This window comes from Vespula pensylvanica, chromosome 17 (assembly GCF_014466175.1).
Source record: "Vespula pensylvanica isolate Volc-1 chromosome 17, ASM1446617v1, whole genome shotgun sequence".
Lineage (NCBI taxonomy): Eukaryota > Metazoa > Arthropoda > Insecta > Hymenoptera > Vespidae > Vespula > Vespula pensylvanica.
In genome coordinates this window covers 117,299-135,907 of record NC_057701.1, presented here as the reverse complement: position 1 = coordinate 135,907, position 18,609 = coordinate 117,299, and the positions used below count along the sequence as shown (strand labels likewise).

General features: G+C 47.5%; 2 protein-coding genes across 11 annotated transcripts in view; one reads left to right on the top strand and one right to left on the bottom strand.

Moving 5' to 3' along the window:
* Positions 1-15,011, top strand: part of LOC122635165 — an 84,665-nt gene extending 69,654 nt beyond the window's left edge. For 6 of the 9 annotated variants that reach the window (XR_006328576.1, XR_006328573.1, XR_006328574.1 and 3 more), the window contains one exon: positions 14,811-15,011. Coding sequence is in view for 1 of the 9 variants with exons in the window: in XM_043825044.1 (XP_043680979.1) it covers positions 9,075-10,313 (1,239 nt within the window). In the remaining 8 variants the exon portion in view is untranslated. Of the gene's footprint in view, positions 1-4,472; positions 4,749-6,264; positions 6,533-8,261; positions 10,350-14,810 lie in introns of those variants that run through there. The other 3 variants (XR_006328578.1, XR_006328580.1, XM_043825044.1) reach the window with 3 other exon arrangements.
* Positions 15,012-15,357: 346 nt separating this feature from the next.
* LOC122635105 (ATP-dependent RNA helicase DHX33) lies at positions 15,358-18,529 on the bottom strand. 2 transcript variants are annotated; one of them, XM_043824920.1, is made up of 8 exons: positions 18,441-18,529; positions 18,137-18,366; positions 17,190-17,807; positions 16,843-17,075; positions 16,341-16,691; positions 16,068-16,266; positions 15,723-16,002; positions 15,358-15,597 (listed from the first exon to the last, which is right to left on the bottom strand). In XM_043824920.1, the coding sequence occupies exons 2-8, from the start codon at positions 18,364-18,366 to the stop codon at positions 15,421-15,423; spliced, it is 2,088 nt and encodes a 695-aa protein (XP_043680855.1). In that variant the 5' UTR covers positions 18,441-18,529; the 3' UTR covers positions 15,358-15,420. The 2 variants fall into 2 exon arrangements, with proteins under 2 accessions (XP_043680855.1, XP_043680854.1); XM_043824919.1 differs by having other exon boundaries at positions 18,137-18,488.
* Positions 18,530-18,609: the final 80 nt, after the last annotated feature.

The window sequence follows — 18,609 nt, the reverse complement described above, 5'->3', positions numbered from 1 at the left end:
TCTTCCTACTACTCCTCCGAACCTCTCCGTTCGCTTCTCTTCTTTTTCTTTTCCTCCGTCCTTCCGCGAACGGTGCCGAACGGGAGAATCATCGAGAGGCTAAGACAGACCTACGAATTCCTCCTCCTTCTATCTTCTTCCGTCGAAGACATCACCGCGAATCAGGATCGTCTGCAACAAGGACGAACAGACTCGTCACGTTACGCCGATGCCTCGTCCCCGGAGTGATAACTTCGAATTAAGGTCGAGCGAGATGACAGGAACGAAATATCGGGCGGAATTAATGAGAGAAAGAGGCAAAAAAAATCAGAGAGTGCTTCGTCTCCGATGATACGAGAGACAGCGAGGAGATACGTAAAAAATAGGTCGGCTGCCGTTGACACGATATGTACGTGTGTGTGTGTATGTGGGTGTCTTTACACGTACATACGTACGTACGTACGTACATATATATGTATAAAGAAAGGGAGAGAGAGGGAGAGGCAAGTCTGTTTTTAATGCAAGGGCTTTCAATTTTTCTAATCAAAACGCGAGTCCTGAGAAAAAATATAACATACGTTCCAACGGATTTACCAAGAGCCCTCGATCCAAGCGAAATTTTTCACGAAATAGCGAACCTAATGACGAGATTATTCAAAATGAAACGAAAAGAGAGTATTATGCTCGAGTAGTTCGACAAACCTGCCATTCCATTGGAAAATCATTGCGAGATATCGGAAAGCAGCGGCACGGCGAATGCATTTAAATTTAGCCGAAGAGATTCGATAAACAGGTCGTACGATTTTATGCGCGGTTCTTCCGCACGCGGTAGTATACGCGATATTATTACGTCGTTATATCGTCCAAGAAGAAATCTCAAACTCGGTGATTCGAGTATTTCGAATCGACTTTATGGACCGACTCGCTCTCTCGCTCTTTCCCTCTCTCTCTCTCTCTCTCTCTCTCTCTCTGTGTCTCTCGCGTAATCAAATTTAATAAGGCGTCGGAGAAAAGAAAATCAACGCTTTTGCTTACGAGGAAAGTTTACCCCGTCGGGCCCGTACAGTAAATTAATAAAAATGGATAAACGCGTGGGCCAAACGATCTTAGAAAACTTATCGCCCGTCAGAGGCTTCCTTCCAAGTTGCTCGGTCTCTCTATTCGAAAGGCTTTGCAACTTGGAAAAGAGGATCGATCTGTCCTCGGATTATATTACGGGCTAGCGGCGAGACGTTCGTTCCAGGGAATTTAAGTAAATATCGAAGAAATATCGAGGAAGAGAAGATCTTGGAAAAATAAGATGAAAGAGAATTCGAAGAAAACGCAAAGATCCTTGGGAGGAAATTAAATAGGTCGAGAAAAATCCATCGTAACGATTCATCCCTTCGCGTTCGATAATCGTTCGATATCTCTTGATTATTCTGTCTTGGATTATTCGATCGTCTCCTTCGGTTCCATCTCGTATTCGAGCTCACGGTACGCGTTAGCTCCAAAGTTCTTAACGGGTTTCTCCATCGATTCTGCGGCAACGTCGTCTTATTATTCGGAAAATCGTCGAATAGACGAATCTCCTTCGAGTTGATTTTATGTTCTCGTAGAACGTAATACGTAGATCGAATCGAACCAAGGTTGATAAAGCGGTTACAACGTTCCGTCGGCGAACGCCGATAAATCTTTTCCAAGAGATTCCACGTGATAAATTTCTCCTGATCTTTGCGCGAACTCCGATGTCTCGGTAATTATTAACGCGACGGAAGAAAAATCTTTCGTAAAATCTTTTCGTTTCGTAAGCGGTTGACGTAAGAAACGAAAAAGAGTAATAAAGAGAACGGAGAGTAATCCTAGATTTACACGGCTCGTTTAACTTTAATCTAATCCAAAGTTAAACCGACGGCAGTGGCGGCGCTTCGACTCGGCGGAAACCAAACTCCGTGGCGCGCGGCGAATCCATTTTATTCGGTAACTCTCGCGCGAGACTCGTAACTCGGATAGTAAATAGGTAGCGAGTACTAGAAAAGCGAATAGAACGTGTTTACGTCATTCGTCTTAAGACTTTAAACACCTTTCGATATTGGAGGTTTTCCCGTTCGATTACCGCGATCCTTCTTTCGGCGTCGAGCCGCGGGACGAGAGATCCTCGAGCGTTACGACATGATTTGGGATCTCGCTGTGCAATAGGGATGCCTATCCCTCTCGCGATCTTCGAGGACACGACGAAAAAGTCCTCGCGCTCGATCACGTTCTATTCCAGTTTCACATCTCACTCGTGCGCGTCGAAAAGCTTTTTTTTCTCTTCGAGACGAGTCTTTTCGGACACTCCACCATCGAGTACACCTGCCAGCACCATCGGCACCGCTACGATCATTCTATAATCGATGATCGATGCTAACGCGGCATCTCACTTTCGCGGGAGAAAGCTGCGATGGACGTGCGATAGAAAACAACCCCTTCGAGCAGGGAGACGAGCCGCAGCAAGGGTGCGCGCGATTGGCTGTCTGTCCCGGGCTCTACTGCCGCGCGAGGAGACGTCGTACGACCCCCGTGAAGGTGGCGGTGGTGGTGCTGCTGCCGCCGCCGCTGCCGCCGCCGCCGCCGCCGCCGTCGCCGCCGCCGCCGTTGCTGCTGCTGCTGCTGCTGCTGCTGATGCCGATGCTGATGCCGATGGTGATGCTGGTGGTGGAAGTGGCAGTGGTAGTGGTGGTGGCGATGGAGGAGGATGGTCCGGCACTCGAGAAAGCCGGGGCATCTACAGCGCCGACGCCTGCTTTCGTACCGACCACCAGTCCGGTCGATAACGCCACGGCAACCCCCGGCTGCTTCCGACTCTCCTCTTCCACCCCCACTTACGCCTACACTTACTCGTCTCTCTTCTCTTCTCTTCTCTTCTCTTCTCTTCTCGTTTCGTCTCGTCTCGTCTCGTCTCGTCTCGTCTCCTCCTCGCGTGCTCTACTTCGTCTTCTACCACCGATGCTGATGCTGCTGGCGCGCACCTCTCGCCTTCTGGGTCCTATCTGGCAGCAGCTCGAAAAGAGCGAGCGAGACGACACCAAGGCTTTCCTTTCGTTCCTCTTTGAGCTATCCGACGCGATCCATAGACCATGACGAAAGTCAGCCTGGATGGATAACCACGACTACTACCACTTAGCTACCCTACTCTCCTCCGATCCATCCATACACCGTGTCGTTCGTTTCAACGTTCGAACCTTTCCCTTCGTCGAGGTTCGAGCGATCAAACCATTTGTCCGTCTATACTTGCTCTCTTTCAATCTTTTCTCTCTCTCTCTCTCTCTCTCGCTCTATCTCCTTAGGACGGCCTGATAACTTTTTCTTACCTTATATCGATCGAAAGAGTCAAAGAAGGAATTAATTAACGACTTCTCGCGGCATCGCTGGAATTTCACTGCCTCCGGCGAGCAGACCGTTCGGAACGGCCAAGTAATTCAGCTCACCGCTTGAAACGACCAGCAGTCGGTGGAACCGAAACGAAGCGGAAAATTTGATTAACTTCGGATAGAGTTCTTCCTTTGGATAGGACCGAGAATCGAAGGGATCGAATTAACGACGAAAGACTTCTTCGTCGGATTTTCTCGACGACTCTTTCTCTCTCTCTCTCTCTCTCTCTTTGATCCTTTGATTGACTTTAAAGAGAAAGCGTCGTCAAAGACTCGACAGACCGAAACCCCTGACATGGCTCGACGTTTAACGAACTATAACACGACGGTAGCAGTAATACGGGAATCGCTCCTATATGACTCGTTGAAAGTGTTTTATTTGATTTTTAAGAAAACAATACGTCTGTCTACGACGAACTCTTTAACGTCGGATGGGAATCGTGAACGCCGGAGGATAATAAAAAGAGTTCGGAGAGAGAGAGAGAGAAGGAGAATCGAAATAACAATTTCGTCCGGTGCGATGCCCGAAGCGCGAACGTGCGCGAGAACGTGGCTCGACGGAAATTGCCTCGTTATCGTCGACGTCTCCGTTATTTACGACCCTTAACGAGCGAAAGCTTACGCTCGCTTCTCTTCTACTCGTCAGAGAGCCAACGCCGAGACACGGCTACCCTCTTTTCTTTCGTCCGCCTCCTCCTCCTCCTCCTCCTTCTTCTTCTTCTTCTTCTTCTCCTTTTTTCTCTTCGACCCTTTCCTATTTTCTTTCCTTCCCCTTCCGCCAAAACTCCCTCCTCGACCGCTCCGCTCCTCGCGAGATTACCGCGAGATTAATTATGGTCAGTTTCGTTCTCGTCGCATACCATTCTCAACGACGAGATCCTACTTCCCTTTTTCGAGGAGCACGACGAGGCAACTTTTTCCTTGGTCCAACCTCAACCCCGTTTCTATCCTCGTCGATCAAACCGTGATTATAAATTGAAAAGGACCGAGGAAAAAAAAAGAAAAAAGAGGGTCGTTTAGTCCGCGTCGAGCACGCGATACGATCTCGCTTGTTTCAAGAGGTTTGTGGGAGAGAGAGAGAGAGAGCGAGCGAGAGAGACGGGGGGAGGGAGGGAGGAAGAAAGAAAAAGGACGAGTGGCGAAAGTAAACGATCGAGAAATCGGATACGAGCAATTTACGCTGTAAAGAAGCACCGTTAATTAACGTGTAACTCGAGAGTAGTTAATTTGTAAACATCGTACCGCCAAGGACCGAAGAGGAAAAGAGAGAGAACTGGGAGATGAAACTAGGAAGGAAAATCCGCTCGATTTACGTTGCCGCGCGTCGTCCTGACGCTTTTATGGCGTTCGAGCATGAAAGTGCGTCGACGCTTCGAGGTGAGATTAATAAGAAGAAGGCGGAGCGTTTCGTAACGTTAAAACTCTTATACCGCTCGGCTTCGAGCCCTTTCATTATTTAATCCTCGTCCCTCTTTGGTTTTACTCGGCATGGCTCGTTTTAAACGTGCAATAGCTTTGAACTCGCAAATCGTTTTAACGGCAAAAGCTGCGACAAGGAGAGTAGCCGAGAAAAAGCTGATTTATGACTCGTCCTTTCCTTCTCCCTTCTCGCGTAGCGAAAAAATCATACTCTTGTTTCTTCGAACGGTTCACGCTCGGGTCTTGCCTCGGCGAAAAGCAATGGCCGAATGCGCTGCGCCAGAAATCTCTCTGACGGAAAGAAATTCGATAACCGGCCGCAGTCCGTTCGCAGTCCGATCGAGAGCCTGTATTCCCGTACGTTTCTCTATCCGAAATAACTAGGCCGCGAACAAACGCGTGCGACGCGCTAACAACGCGATTTATGCGGGCGCGAATCAAACGCTATCGAGCGCGTACCGACGCGCGTACGAGCGCGGATTCGTGTGGTTCGGCATCTCCTGGTCGGGAATTTTCCTTGCTTATTATCGAACGATCGCTCTCGTTCGATAATTCGGTTAGGCGTTCCATCGCTTTTATTTACTAGATTTTCGCGAGATGCTTTAGCAAGGGCGACGCTCAAAGAAAATTCTTCGATAACGTAAAAATAACTGAATAACCGTCGAAAGTAAAAAGTGCGTTATCGAGAAAAAAAAGCGGAGCAGGAGAGGCGAGAGACGGAAAGGAAAAATAATAATCGTTTTCCTAGGGACGTGAAAGCTTCGCATCGATGGTTTCTTCGTGTCGGTCTACGTTAGAGAAACCAACGTAAAAGCTTTCCGGGGGTGCCGATATAAATCGGCCCGCGAAAAGAGTAAATCGCGCGCGCGAGTTGGCTCCCTCTCCCTCTCTCTCTCTCTCTCCTTCTCGGGGACAAAAGTTTTATAGCTCGATGGCCGCGGTGCGGCCACGGTTCAGTGATTCTTGCCCTCCGCGAGAAATCTCCGCTGCTATCAAAATAAACGCTTTACCATCGATTAGGACAAACTTTTACCGTTTTCGAGATATCGAGTCTGTTTTATTCGTAAGACAGAGAGAGAGAGAGAGAGAGTAAAGAGGAGAAATAAATTTTTGATTTATTAACGCGTCGTTGATCGCTCTTTGAACAACGAAGGGAAACAAAGACGTACGACCCTGTTAGAAATTGGAACTTTCAAAGTTGAGCGTAGATTTTAGACCGGCTACAAAAGGACAAAGGTCGTAAAGTATGAAATTTAAATAAGGCCAGACAACAATAGGTGCACTCAAGCAACCACCGAGCTCCCGGATTCTATCTCGTGAAGCCAGTTGGATGGCGACTGCGTGTTAGATAATTTATCTATACATAAGATATATTTCTATCCGTCAGAGCATTTCACGCACGAAACTATCCACCTATCGCTCCTCCAATTTGCAAAATCTTCTTCTTCCCGCGATCGAGGGAAGGAAGAGAGAGAGAGAGAGAGAGAGAGAGCGACGACGAACGGGAAATAAAATCAAACTCGCGTATATTTTACCCTCGTCGTTATTTCTACCACAGAGAAATATAGGAGACTATAAAATTATTTCATTTCCTACGAATCGGAAGTGGATACTTTCGGGACGAAAAGCAAAAGCGTAGGAACGAGTCGTAAAAATTCGCAGGACTCGAAATACGAGTATCTTTTTCTAAACATCCTTTCGAGCAATGGAGATAACGCGATAATGAATGGCCGTGTACGAAGGTACGTACGTACGAAATAAAAGGGAACAAAAATGGATGACGGAAAAGAAGGTGAATAGAGGGAACGTTCGCGGAGCGGTCGGGAAATATAAATCGATGCCACGTCCGAGGGAAAGCATGGCCTCGCAGACACGATCGTCTTGACGACTCCGCTGCAATAATATACGAGCGTCGTAAATTTTACCAAGAGGTTACTTTACCGAATAGTAACTTTCTCCTTGCTACCAGCTTCTATCGGCGTTGCGTTCTTCGCCGTCCTTTCCTTTTTACCTCGATTCTCGCAAAATGTTTGCGAAGAGTCGTTGAAGATCTCGGGGAAAAAAAAGGGAAAGCAAAATTAGGAAAAAAATCGCTCGACGATCGATCGCTCCGATAAAAGGTTTCTTTGCGATCTTCGATCCATCGGTCCGTAGAGAAAATCGTATACGCTGTATGTAGGAGCGTGCATGGCATTACGATGGTTAATCCCTTAAATATAAATCGAGAAGAAAGGAGGAAACGCGTTCGTCGTTCGCTTCGAACGCGTCTACCGGGTAGTTCTGCTTGGCCATTCGATAAGATCGTTGCTAGGATCGAGCTCGTTACATAGACGATAAGGCAGACATCGTTACTCGGTTGGCATTACTTCCGGAAATATATCAACGACAGGTGGTACGACAAGCGGAAACGTAAACTGATCGTGACATACGACACGTGGCTTAATCGCGTCGGACTATGACGTTCCACGAACGAACGTGCGCGATTCCACCGTTTCTACCCGATAGTCACCGATTTAACTAAGATTTCCGACCTTAATTGCGACCTTACGCTCCTTTTCGAACCGAAAATAAATGTGTCCTGGATAAATCGCGTGGAAAAATCGAACGAATTTTACTCGTCGAGTCGACGATTCGCAGCGAGCGTATCGTCCTCGCCTTAACGATCCGACGTTTCGATTACGACGATAATATCGATAACGAGTGTCGAAGGAAAGATACGAAAGACATCGAAAATATCTCGATAGGTGGTAACCTCGACTCGACGTAGGTAAATATTCGTTCGAGTTTGCAAACTTATTTATGCTATCGAATCGGTCGATGAAACTCCAAAGTGTTGTTCTTAAAATCGATAAAATATTTCTCCGAAGCAATTCCAATGGCAGAGGAGAAAACGTACCGTTAAGCTACACCGTTGGATTTCCTTCTTTCTTTTGGAGTTTCTCGTAGACTCGAGCTGGGACGAGAAAGGAGAGATAAAGAGTAGGTAAAGGAAAAAGATAAAGGAATGGGAAAAGAAACGGAAAAAGAGAAAGAAAAAGAAAAAAAGTCGATGAAAAAGGTGGCGGAAAAAGGGCGAATGGCAGCCTCGGAGATATAGTCCACGGTGTAGCAGGGAAGGGAAGATTTTCGGACCGGAGATTGGCCCTCGTAAAGTTCGCCTGGGAAGAACGCCAGACTTTGGCGAGAGCGAAGCACGTGGAACGACGAATCGCAGCCTCGAGTCCGGTTTCGAATTTAAGCCTTCCTTCCAATCGTCCGCACGTTCCTTTTCCTTCTATCGAAAATAGTCTCGGTCTCGTTCTTATTTCCACTTAATTATTTCCCCTTGTCTTCGTCCACGTAGTTGGGAATCGCGAAACGGAGTTGAAACCGTGCGAACGGAATCGCGTCCGTTTCGCCATCGAAATGAAATGGGATTCGGTTGCTATATATACGTGTGCTGTGTACACTTACGTACGTATATATATAATCTACGAACATACATAGCGCGCGGCTTTCCCGCAAATTACAAACGATTAATCCGCGCTAACGAAGCGGAACGTCGAGAGGTAAATAAGTAGCTCTCGCGTAAGATGTTTCTAATTCGAAACTTGCTAAAACTTGCTATTAATGATGCGTGCTTAAATCATACCTTCGCGTAGCATCGATTCGGAAACGTTCTACCTCATAATATATTTCGAAATATTCGACGCGTAGGAACGCGAGAGCTACGATTCGAGGAAAGCGAAAGCTTTTTTCACCGATCGCCGAAGCAATTTTTCCCGTCGAGTCGACTACCTGCCATGTCCATTTAAAGTTTGAAAAGCGTATACCGTAAAAGCCGAAGGCGGGGAGTCCGTCGGGTAAGGATCCTATCGGACAGGATTATACACTTTGTACACTTTTGCCACGATGACTAATCGACGCAACGTACCTAGGTATACCGAGGAAATATATCGAGGATCCCTCGCAAAGGCCTAGTCAGTCTGTCGTGCGGTTCTACCACGAGAAAATCCATTTCGAACGCGTCGCTTTGCGGTCCTGGAAATCCAATTCCATCCATTCGACGTCTTTATATTCCTCTCTCTCTCTCTCTCTCCCTCCCACTCTCCCTCATCCCTGTCGACACGAATCGCGGTGCACCACCGTTCTCACGCTTGTTAATCGTTATCGTTGCGATCGATCGGACGAGAGTTATCAAAAGTGAAAGTATTTAAGCGAAATTTATCCTTAAAATATCGTACTTTGGAAGGAATCAGTGAATCGGTTTGATTTTCTTTCTCTCGCGTGACGTAAACGAGTTTGATGGATCAAGGAAAAGATGACGCGAGACGAGAGAAGAGGACAAAGCGAAAATTTGCTTATGCACCGTGCTTGAAAATACGAAACGTGAGGATGAAGAGCTTTGTACGGGAATTACCGTCGTCGTCGTCGTCGTCGTCGTCGTCGTCGTCGGTCTTGCAGCGGCTCCTCCTTATACTCCTCTTGATCGCGCATCATGGACGAGCCGAGACGGAAGAGACTAACGACGATCCTATCGCTTCGTTGCACCAAACCTTGAAATACTGGCGTTGGATCTACGAGACTTACCGCGAGGAAATAAAGTTGGGTTATTGCTGGGCCGATTATCTTCTCGGATCGAACGACATCGAGACTGATTTCATCTCGCGTATCATTGAGAACGAGTTAACGAACTTGAAGGAAACGTCGATTCGAAGAAAATGCGGAAACGATTCGAGATACTGCGAAGACGATTTTTCTTATGGAAATCCTTCCCAGTACGGTGTTAACGCTAAATCATCGTTTAGTCGGAATTACGTAGAAGAAGAAAGCTCGAAAAAGGATTTCGAGGAAATTTCTCGAGCGAATATCGAGGAAAGATATCCTTTCCAGCGAACGACGATCGATCAGGAAGATAATTCGGAAAATGGTTTAAACCATTGGTCGACGCTCCCGAATTATCCTTCTCAATTTACTTGGAGATCGAGCGATAAACGTTCGCGTCGTCGAAGCGACCACGAAGATGTTGCTGTTCCCGAATCCGTCAAAGTGGTTTATCAAGGATATTTCGTAAAACCGAAAGTTTTCTCTTCGTTAAGTAAAAAGTTAACCGTGGATCGTGAATCTTCCTCGAGCGAAACATCATCCTCGATGGATACGGACGCAGCCGGGCGTTTGGGATTTTTACCCTCTCGAAAAGTTTCCGATCGAGATAAAGGGATGGCTCGTGAATCCTCGTATATAAGCGATCGCGAAGGAACAACGGCAATGGAGACGACTAGGTCGTTATCCATAGAGAAATATGGACGCAAACTGGACACTTTGAACGGTATCGTCGACCAAGGTCGAGATCGACGATCTTTGAGAGAAAATTCGAAAGCTCCGACGACGATCAAGCATCCAATTTTTATCGAGATTTTGAGGACTTTAACCGTATTAGTCCGCGTGGGTCAACTGATAATAGAGATCGTAGACTCGAGCGAGGTTCTCAGATGTACCAGAGACTATATCTTGAAAAAGACGATCGAGTGGATAGACGCATAAGGATGGATGCGATCGAGAGAAAGAGATCGTGTATTTGTAAGTTCCAAAACAATAGGTAGTAACAGTATTAAGGCGAAAAACGATTAAACGCGTTTCTATATCGATTTTCATAAAAACACTGTACCCGATGAAAGGACCTCAACGTTCGAGCTTTTACGTTCTTACCGAGATAATTCGAACGAATCGTATTAATCGGAAATTATATCGAATAGAGAAACCGGTACGTCTCCTTACTAATTTAACAACGATCTACGGTGTATTCGAGGCTGATCCGATTTACATAACGAATAATCCATATCCTCGTAGCCCGTTGTTAGCGGATGACGTATCACGGGGACTCGGCACGTTTACCATTGTATCTCGTGGGATACGAGAGGGTTAGCGATCGTTTAGACCGATATACTCGAATTCACGAGGAAGGGACGCGAGCGAGCTACCTCGACGGAATTGGTTCGCCTTCGAGATGCACAATTAAGAGGCACACGATCGTGCTCAAAGAGAACGGATCGAACCTTCGAGAGAGAGAGAGAGAGAGAGAGAGAGCGAGAGAGGGTGAGACGAGGAATGTAAGAGGGATGAACGGGGAAAGAGGCGTCGATGGGTCTACGCTAGTAGTCGATAGTCGGAACGCAAGGAATGAATTTTTGAAACCACCTGTTGCTACAACCGCTGCCTTTCCGCTTAGACTTCCTCTTTCTCTTTCTCTTTCTCTTTCTCTTCCTCTTCCTCTTCCTCTTCCTCTTCCTCTTCCCCTTCCCCTTCCTCTTCCTCCTCCTCGGCAGCATTCCCCGTCATCGGTGTCGTCCCCGCGAAACTCGCCCCTCGGACTCGGATCGATTTCGAATATGAAACAACGAGCTAGCTTGCGAATTCGAATCGAACTTCTCCTAGAGAGTTTCGGCGTCGCGAAACATCTCTTCGTTCTTCGTCGAGAAGAAGACGAGCACTGACCGTTCCAGCACCGGCTAGAGAATGGTTAAGTGAAACGAGCTCGTAGTCTTTGGGGTTTGCGCAAACATCGCTAGCTGCATAGAGGACAGCTTTCAAAGGGTCCGAGCGTTCTAAGAAGATGAAAAACGAGGCCTCGGTTATAGAGAGAAGAATAGAAGGACGGATCCCAAAGGGCCCAGGGTGCGCGGAGAGAGAGAAAAGGTTCGCGCGGAAGCGGTTGCGAAACGGAAAGAGAAAAGAACGAAACAGAGGGAAATAGAAGCGATCAATTATGTAGGTGGTCGGTATTCGCGCGAAACGGAGCCCTTTTCCCTCGCGGTTTGTTGACATTACGAAGCCGCTCTCGTACACGTTCTCTCGAGGACGACGACGAAGAAGAGGAAGAAGAAGAAAGTAGCTGGAAAGAGGAGGATCGTTGGGAGGATCTCGTAGGTACTCGCACGCGGCTTTCTAAAAACATCGCGCTCGGCTCCATTCAAAGAGATATTCATTATTAAGAATCTCTTAAGCAGAGAGAAAGGAAAGTCGCGACGCTCGAAATAAGAACGGCGATAGGGAGAAAGCGCATGAAAGCTCCTTCGTACGTTCTTTCGCGTCTTTCGCGAGAAAGGCAGTCCGCTTCCCCTATCTATTTCCTATTTTCCTGGCTTTTCATCGGGCCTTTCAATCTTGGCGTACCTACCGGCTACTCATACGACGACCGCGTATCGAAGAAGCGACACGTATCGCATATCTTTGGAGTATAAACATCCGCGCGGAGGACCTTACTCTTCGATATTTCATTCTTAATTAGAAGGAACGAGCGAAGAACGTCGAGAGGAAGATCCGGTCGGTTTTTTAATAGCTACTCTCCTCTCTCTCCTTCGTATCTCGAATCGTTTAGAAGATATTCCACTGCTTGAGACGTATGCATTTCCCTTGATATATTTCGGTACGTCCCTTTTCAACGCTCCTAGGTGCCTTCTCTCGTTTCCTCTCTAATAGGTATAAAGTTCTCCAGGTCGCGAGGATCGGATTAATCAACGAAATCTATTAGAAAAGACGTCAGCTACTTTTCTCGCGAGTCTCTTCCCATTCGATTTTCAAGGACGACATCTCTCTCTCTCTCTCTCTCTCTCTCGAGGCAGTCTCTTGTATTCGAAAGACTTTGATATCGTCCCGGACAAATCTCCTTACGAGTTTTCCTCTATCTCGAGGCTCGTATAATGCCTTCTTCTTCCTCTTCGCCTACCTCTCCGTCTACCTCTCCGCGATAACATTAATGAAATTCTATCGCGCGTTAAGAGACTCATTGTCAGTCTCGTCTTCTCAGCTTTCCATCGATCGCTTGCGTCGGCGTTGCCCTAATAAGATTCTTGAAATTTTGTTTCCTTCTCTTTCTTCCCTTTCTTTTTTTTTCGTTTCTCTCGTTCCACGTAGAAAACCGCTAAACCGAGCAAGGTGAACGTGCGTTTTCTCCATTTTCGAGCATCGCTTTTCCTTAATGGAAAAAGGGTCGTGCCAAGCGAAGGTATATCTCCGTTTAACGAGAAGAAGGAAAAGTTTCGAACGAGCTCTCCACGCGCGCGTCCTTTAGCGTAAATGAAAAATCCCAAAGAGCTTGTGCGGCTCGTTAGCGATCCTTCGCAAGTTCGATTCATAGACGCTCGGACGCGATAAACGTTTAATCGAATCCTTTTGGCTTAAGAGAAAGAGAGAAGAAATCCTTTGTTCTCGTCGTCGTCCGGCATTGCTCGACGCGCGCGAGAAAAAGGAAGAGAGTTTAACCTACGCTCGATATCCATTAATTAATGAAAGGGAACCGCGGAATTTAATTCCGTTGCGTCTCGTGGAAGAGGCTAAGGAAGGAGATCGAAGAAAAAAAAGTCCAAGGAGAAAGACTAAATGGACGAGAAAGAAGATCGGGAAGAAGGAAATAACGAGACTGAAAAAGATTCCGTGAAAAGGGAAATAGTCGGGGCTCGTCGATTCGTCCGCTCGAACGAAGAACGATCGGAGAAGGACGCCGTAACGCGTTCATCGCCTACCCCGATTTTGTAACGGTTTACGCCAACGACGAGTACAGCCGTGACTCTCGACCGATTTTCGCGAACAAGATCCCATTTCGAGGACGAAGGTTCGAGCGAGGAGGATCGGGACTCCGTTGAATCTTTCAGAGCTTCGTTCTCTTTGAAAAGAGGAAAGAAGGAGAAGAAAGAACAAATCGCGTCTATATGCAATAATGTTTTTTCGAAGACAACTTGAGCATCAGAACGAAGCTTTTTTTACAGGCGCTATCGGTTTTCGTATAAAACGCTTAAGGCGAAACGATCGTTCGCACGCGTAAACCGATGCTCCTCCGATCCTCCGATTCATTAAAAACGCGAGGAAACGTTACGTTCGCTCGCGCGGTCGTACTTTGCCCATACACTCCTGTCGCCTAGAGTCGCATGCTCTCTAAGAACGAAAGACATGATACGGTTAACGTCATCCTTCTCCGATGCGACAGACAGGAATGCGATTTTCCTCGGTTCGAGGAAGAGTCCTAGAAACAGCCATCTTCCTTAGCAGAGAAACTAAGGCGCTCGATAATTCGATATAAAGGACGCGAGAATGCCTGCGCGAGCCCTCTTTACGACTAACTCCAGGACGATTAGATCCGATATTAGATTTTCAGCTTCGACGATTCGACGAAGACCGTAGAAAGAGAGACTCGAGAAGAAGAATGTCGGAAGGGCACGCAAAATATGTCTTCGTTCTCTCCAGCCTTTCCTTTTACCTTTTTCTATCAGTCCTATAATAAAGGAGGAATTTACTATATACGAGTATGTATGTACGTACCTTTAGGCTCTTCCCTCGAAAGGACAATGACTACCGAAGAAACGCTTTTTTCATCGACGTCCTTCTGAAAGAGTAAAAGAGGAGAAAAAGGAAGAAGAGAGAAAAGAAAAAAGAAAGAAGAAAAAGGAGAAAGGAGCAGAGAGACGGAAAGAAACGAAGAGAAAAAGAAGGGAGATAAAAATAAACGAACGGTCGAGGTCATTGTATCCACCACGGAGGAAGAGAATTTTCAGCTCGAATTTCTCCGCATCGGCCGTCGCGGGCAAGAGCCCGAGATTAACGCGAAGCGCGTTCCATTTTATGCGCTTGACCATAAAAACGACTTTTTACAGCGAGACCCTTAATGAATTCGATCAAGTACCGCGGCCGACTAAATAAAAAGGAAAAGGAGAGAGCAACGTCTGTCACCCGGCCAATGTGGTTTCATAGTTTAACGCGTAATAATGCAACGTAGAGTATGCGACGAGCGATCTGTGAAATCGAACGAACGCTCTCCTACTCTTTTTTCCGTCGAATTCAATATTCGTCCATTCGATATTTTTCGAACAGACCTTGCCGCCGCTCTCGAAAAATATCGACCGTTGACCATCTGTCGTCCGATATCGTAGCAATTACGAAAACTTTTGATTTTTCGAAATTGCTTTCGGATATTTTCGACCCTCGTTTTCGATACTCGCTCGACGATCGATGTTAGTTATAGAAAATTGGAAACGATTCTATTTTCAGGCCACCTGTTGGCAGAGAAGACGTAAACTCGGCCGCAAACAATGACGGGGAGGACCGAGGAGGAACATGACGAGAAACGGAAAGAGAAGTAAGAAGAAGGAGGTGGAGGAGGAGCAGGAGGACAATTCCAAAGCTTCGACCGGTCGCTCGTGTCAAACGAATCGTTCGGCTCTCCGTTGATTAAACGTTTTATTAGTTAAACGAACTATTAGTCTCTCTCTCTCCCCCCCCCTCCCTCCCCTTATCTACGATAATCCGTAAATTATATCAACGTCGAAACAGCAGATCCTCTTTGCAAAGATTTTTCTGTAAAGCCCTCGAAGGTCCGATCCCCCAACACAACGTTCCTTCTTTTTTCCTTTTCAGCTCGATCGGCTTGAAAGCACGATTTGCAATTCCGATGGCGAGACACGGGACAGGTCGTTCGCTCTTTGAAAAATCACGAGTAAACGAGTTCATCGGAGAGACAGAGCGACCAAAAGGACCTTACGACGGAGCTTAGATTAAAGACGAGTGTGACAAAAAGAATGTGAGAAATAGTAAAAAGTTAACTCGGACGTAACTTTTATTCGATACGTGGAACGGTAATTTTCATTGTTGGCTGTATCGATCATTCGTGTTTAACCGAAACGGCTCCTTTCTCCGACAGCCAGGAATTCTCGATGACGGACAAATCACGGAGGTAACACTTGCCGGTGGCAACGATTTCCGTGAACAATATCAGAGATGGTTTCGTACCGTGTAACGTCGAGGATGGATGTATGGCCACCGGCTGTTTCGAGCTCACCTACGCGCATGAACAGAACATTCGATTAGTCGTCGTTCGCGATCTCTAGGTCGTTACGGACCTCGATCGAACGATTCCTTCTCCATCTATTTGCGTCGAACGGAAGAAAAGTATTAGCAAAGTACCGTGACGTAGCTATGATCCCTTTGTAGTTCCGCGAGGTTCTCGTAGAGCCCTTCCAGAAGGGCCTTCCTAAGCTGCTCGGTATTCGTTCCGCAGCTGGCTTTCTCCAAATTCGCACGTTCCGCCAAAGTGGCGAGCTGTTGTCGTACCTCCGAGGCATATTCCAAATTCCGATGGTGTAGAAAATTCTCGTGGCACCAAACCTTTTTCTGGCTGCTGGTGCTCGTATAACCGCGAAAAACGTTGAGTAAGGTTACGTGGTCCCCCTCGGGAGAAGCGAATCTGAAAGATTACGACGATCGACGTAGTAGGCTACTCGAACCGAGGAAAGTTTAATCGAAAATTACCGAGACTTGGCGGCGTACGCTTGCTGCCTCTTGGCCGGTGGATCGGTAAATATCGATTCTCCGGACAAAAGGGCGACCACCGTGAGAGCTTCCTCGAGACATCGATGTTCTACCGAGGCTAAAATCACTTTGGTAAATCGAGGATCCAAGGGGAACAAGGACATCGTTCTTCCCAGAGTAGTCAACTGCGGCGGAGAACCTGAAAGGGCAGAGTCGATGTCGAGGCGCCTCGAATAGGAGGGTCTATCGATTTTATAACTCGAATCGAGATACCTTTAACGGCAGCGAGCTTTTCCAAACATGTCACCGCTACGTCGACGGCTTCCTTCGGTGGTCTGTCCATAAAATCGAAGCTAGTAATATCGACGCCAATGGCGAGAAGCTGAAGAGCGACTCCCGCCAGGGAACACCTTTGTATCTCCGGTACCGGCATCTCCTTCATCCTCTCGAACTCGTCCTTTGTGTAAGTCCTATAACATTTTCCCGGTGCCTCGCGAGCGGCTCTTCCTGTCCTTTGCCAAGCTTGCGCCTTTGAGATCTGCTCCACCTTCAGGACGTCCAGACCGGTCGTTGGATGATGCGTTCTTGCTTTGACCATGCCGGTATCGATCACGTGTCGAATACCTGTAGGAAAGGCCGTCCTCGACAAAGCCGTTTATGCCACTCATCGTCTATCCATACGTCTATCCATCCATCCATCCATCTACCACCTATCCGTCCACCCATCCATCTACGTTCGATCCAATCCGCTATCCAATAATATCGGAGGACTCACCACCTATCGTAACGGACGTCTCGGCAACGTTCGTCGAGAAAATAAGCTTTCGCATTCCCGCGGGAGCCGGCTTGAAGGCTTCCAATTGCTGATGAGTGGGTAGGGCCGAGTAGAGAGGAAAGACCTTCAACGGTGGATATCCTTTGCCGTCCAACTGTTTGGCAACCTGTTTCGCATTAACCACGGCACTTTCTATCTCCTCCTGTCCGGTCAAGAACACGAGGATGTCCTCGCTGGAAGTGACAAAACTTTTTGTGATCATGTATACGTTACACGCTGCGTCGCACACGAGCAGGCAGGTACGTACAGTTTCGACTCGTCGTCGAAAGAAATAGAGAAAGTCTTACTTGGCCGGTGTCTCCCGGTGGATTTGAAATGCCGTGACCATGCTTGAAAAAGCATAATCCTCTTGACTCTTCACGGCATGATAGATCTTCACTGGATGCTGTCGACCCTCGAGATATAGGACGGGCGCGTGGAAATACTTGGCGAACTTGTCGGCGTCCATCGTCGCCGACATGACCAGCAATTTCAGTGGCGGCAAGTTCTTCAGCTTCCTCAAATTCTGTGCTCGTTTGGTGACGCCGAGAAGGACGTCCGTCTGAACGGATCTCTCGTGAGCCTCGTCCAATATCACCACCGAGTAATCCGAGAGTATCTCGTCGGTCATCGCTTCCCGTACCATCATACCGTCGGTGAGGTACTTGATCCTGGTTTGAGGCGACGTCACATCCTCGAATCGTACGCAGTAACCCACCAGCTTACCGGTTTCCACCCCCTGCTCCTGCGCTACTCTGCGAGCTATGCTCACTGCGGCGACCCTTCGCGGTTGCGTTACACCCACGCGACCGCTAACACCGGCTATTCCGGAGGAGAGCAACAGTTGTGGAATCTGCGTCGTCTTACCGCTACCGGTCTCTCCGATAATGATCAACGTACTGTATCTTCGTATCTCCTCCAAAAGCCTGTAAACATCGCATTTCTATCAACTTTGTATTCCTCCTATCGATTTCGAAACGATTTTCGAAACCACCTGTTACCGACGTTCGAATAAACGCGCCTTTGGAATAACGCTATCTACCGGCAAGGGGAAAAACCAACGACGGCCGTGGTCCGTCGACTCGCCGCACGGAGGCGCTGTTCGAGTTCTTTGAAAAAAAAATACAATGAAATTCCCTCCGTAATTGATGGAGTCGACTCGAACGCCACGGCGAAAGAAACGCGGACGAGAGAGAGAGAGAGACAGAGAGAGAATAGAAAGGTTAGGAAAGAACGATATGAACGAACGTCTCACCGTTTGCGAAGTCGATAAACTGGCAATGATTTTCTTTGTTGATGCACGCTAGCGTTTCCTGCTTCCGTATTCTCGACGTTCGAAAAACTCGAGCTACTCTCCTCGTGTTTCTGCACTTTGGCGGGACTCTCCCCAAAAACGACAGTGTTCGGTCGTTTCGGTGCTAATTTCGAGAAACTCGACGTACCCATAACATTGTACTTGGAATCCGCGTTGTCGTGGACACCCATCTCGAAAACGAAATAGAACGATATCGTTAAACGAAAAAGAGGAAATCGAGGAAAGTCACGCTGGTCCTACGTACCTCGAACCGGTACACACGTGCGACACTCTACACCGACTGGAGGAGCCGAACACGATCGTCTGTCTACTCGGCAACTCTTCCAACGCGAAAGGAGGGGGAAAGAGAAGAATACAACACATCCTTTCCTTTTTCCGATCAGTCGATTATCGTGGTGTCGGGCAAATAAAGA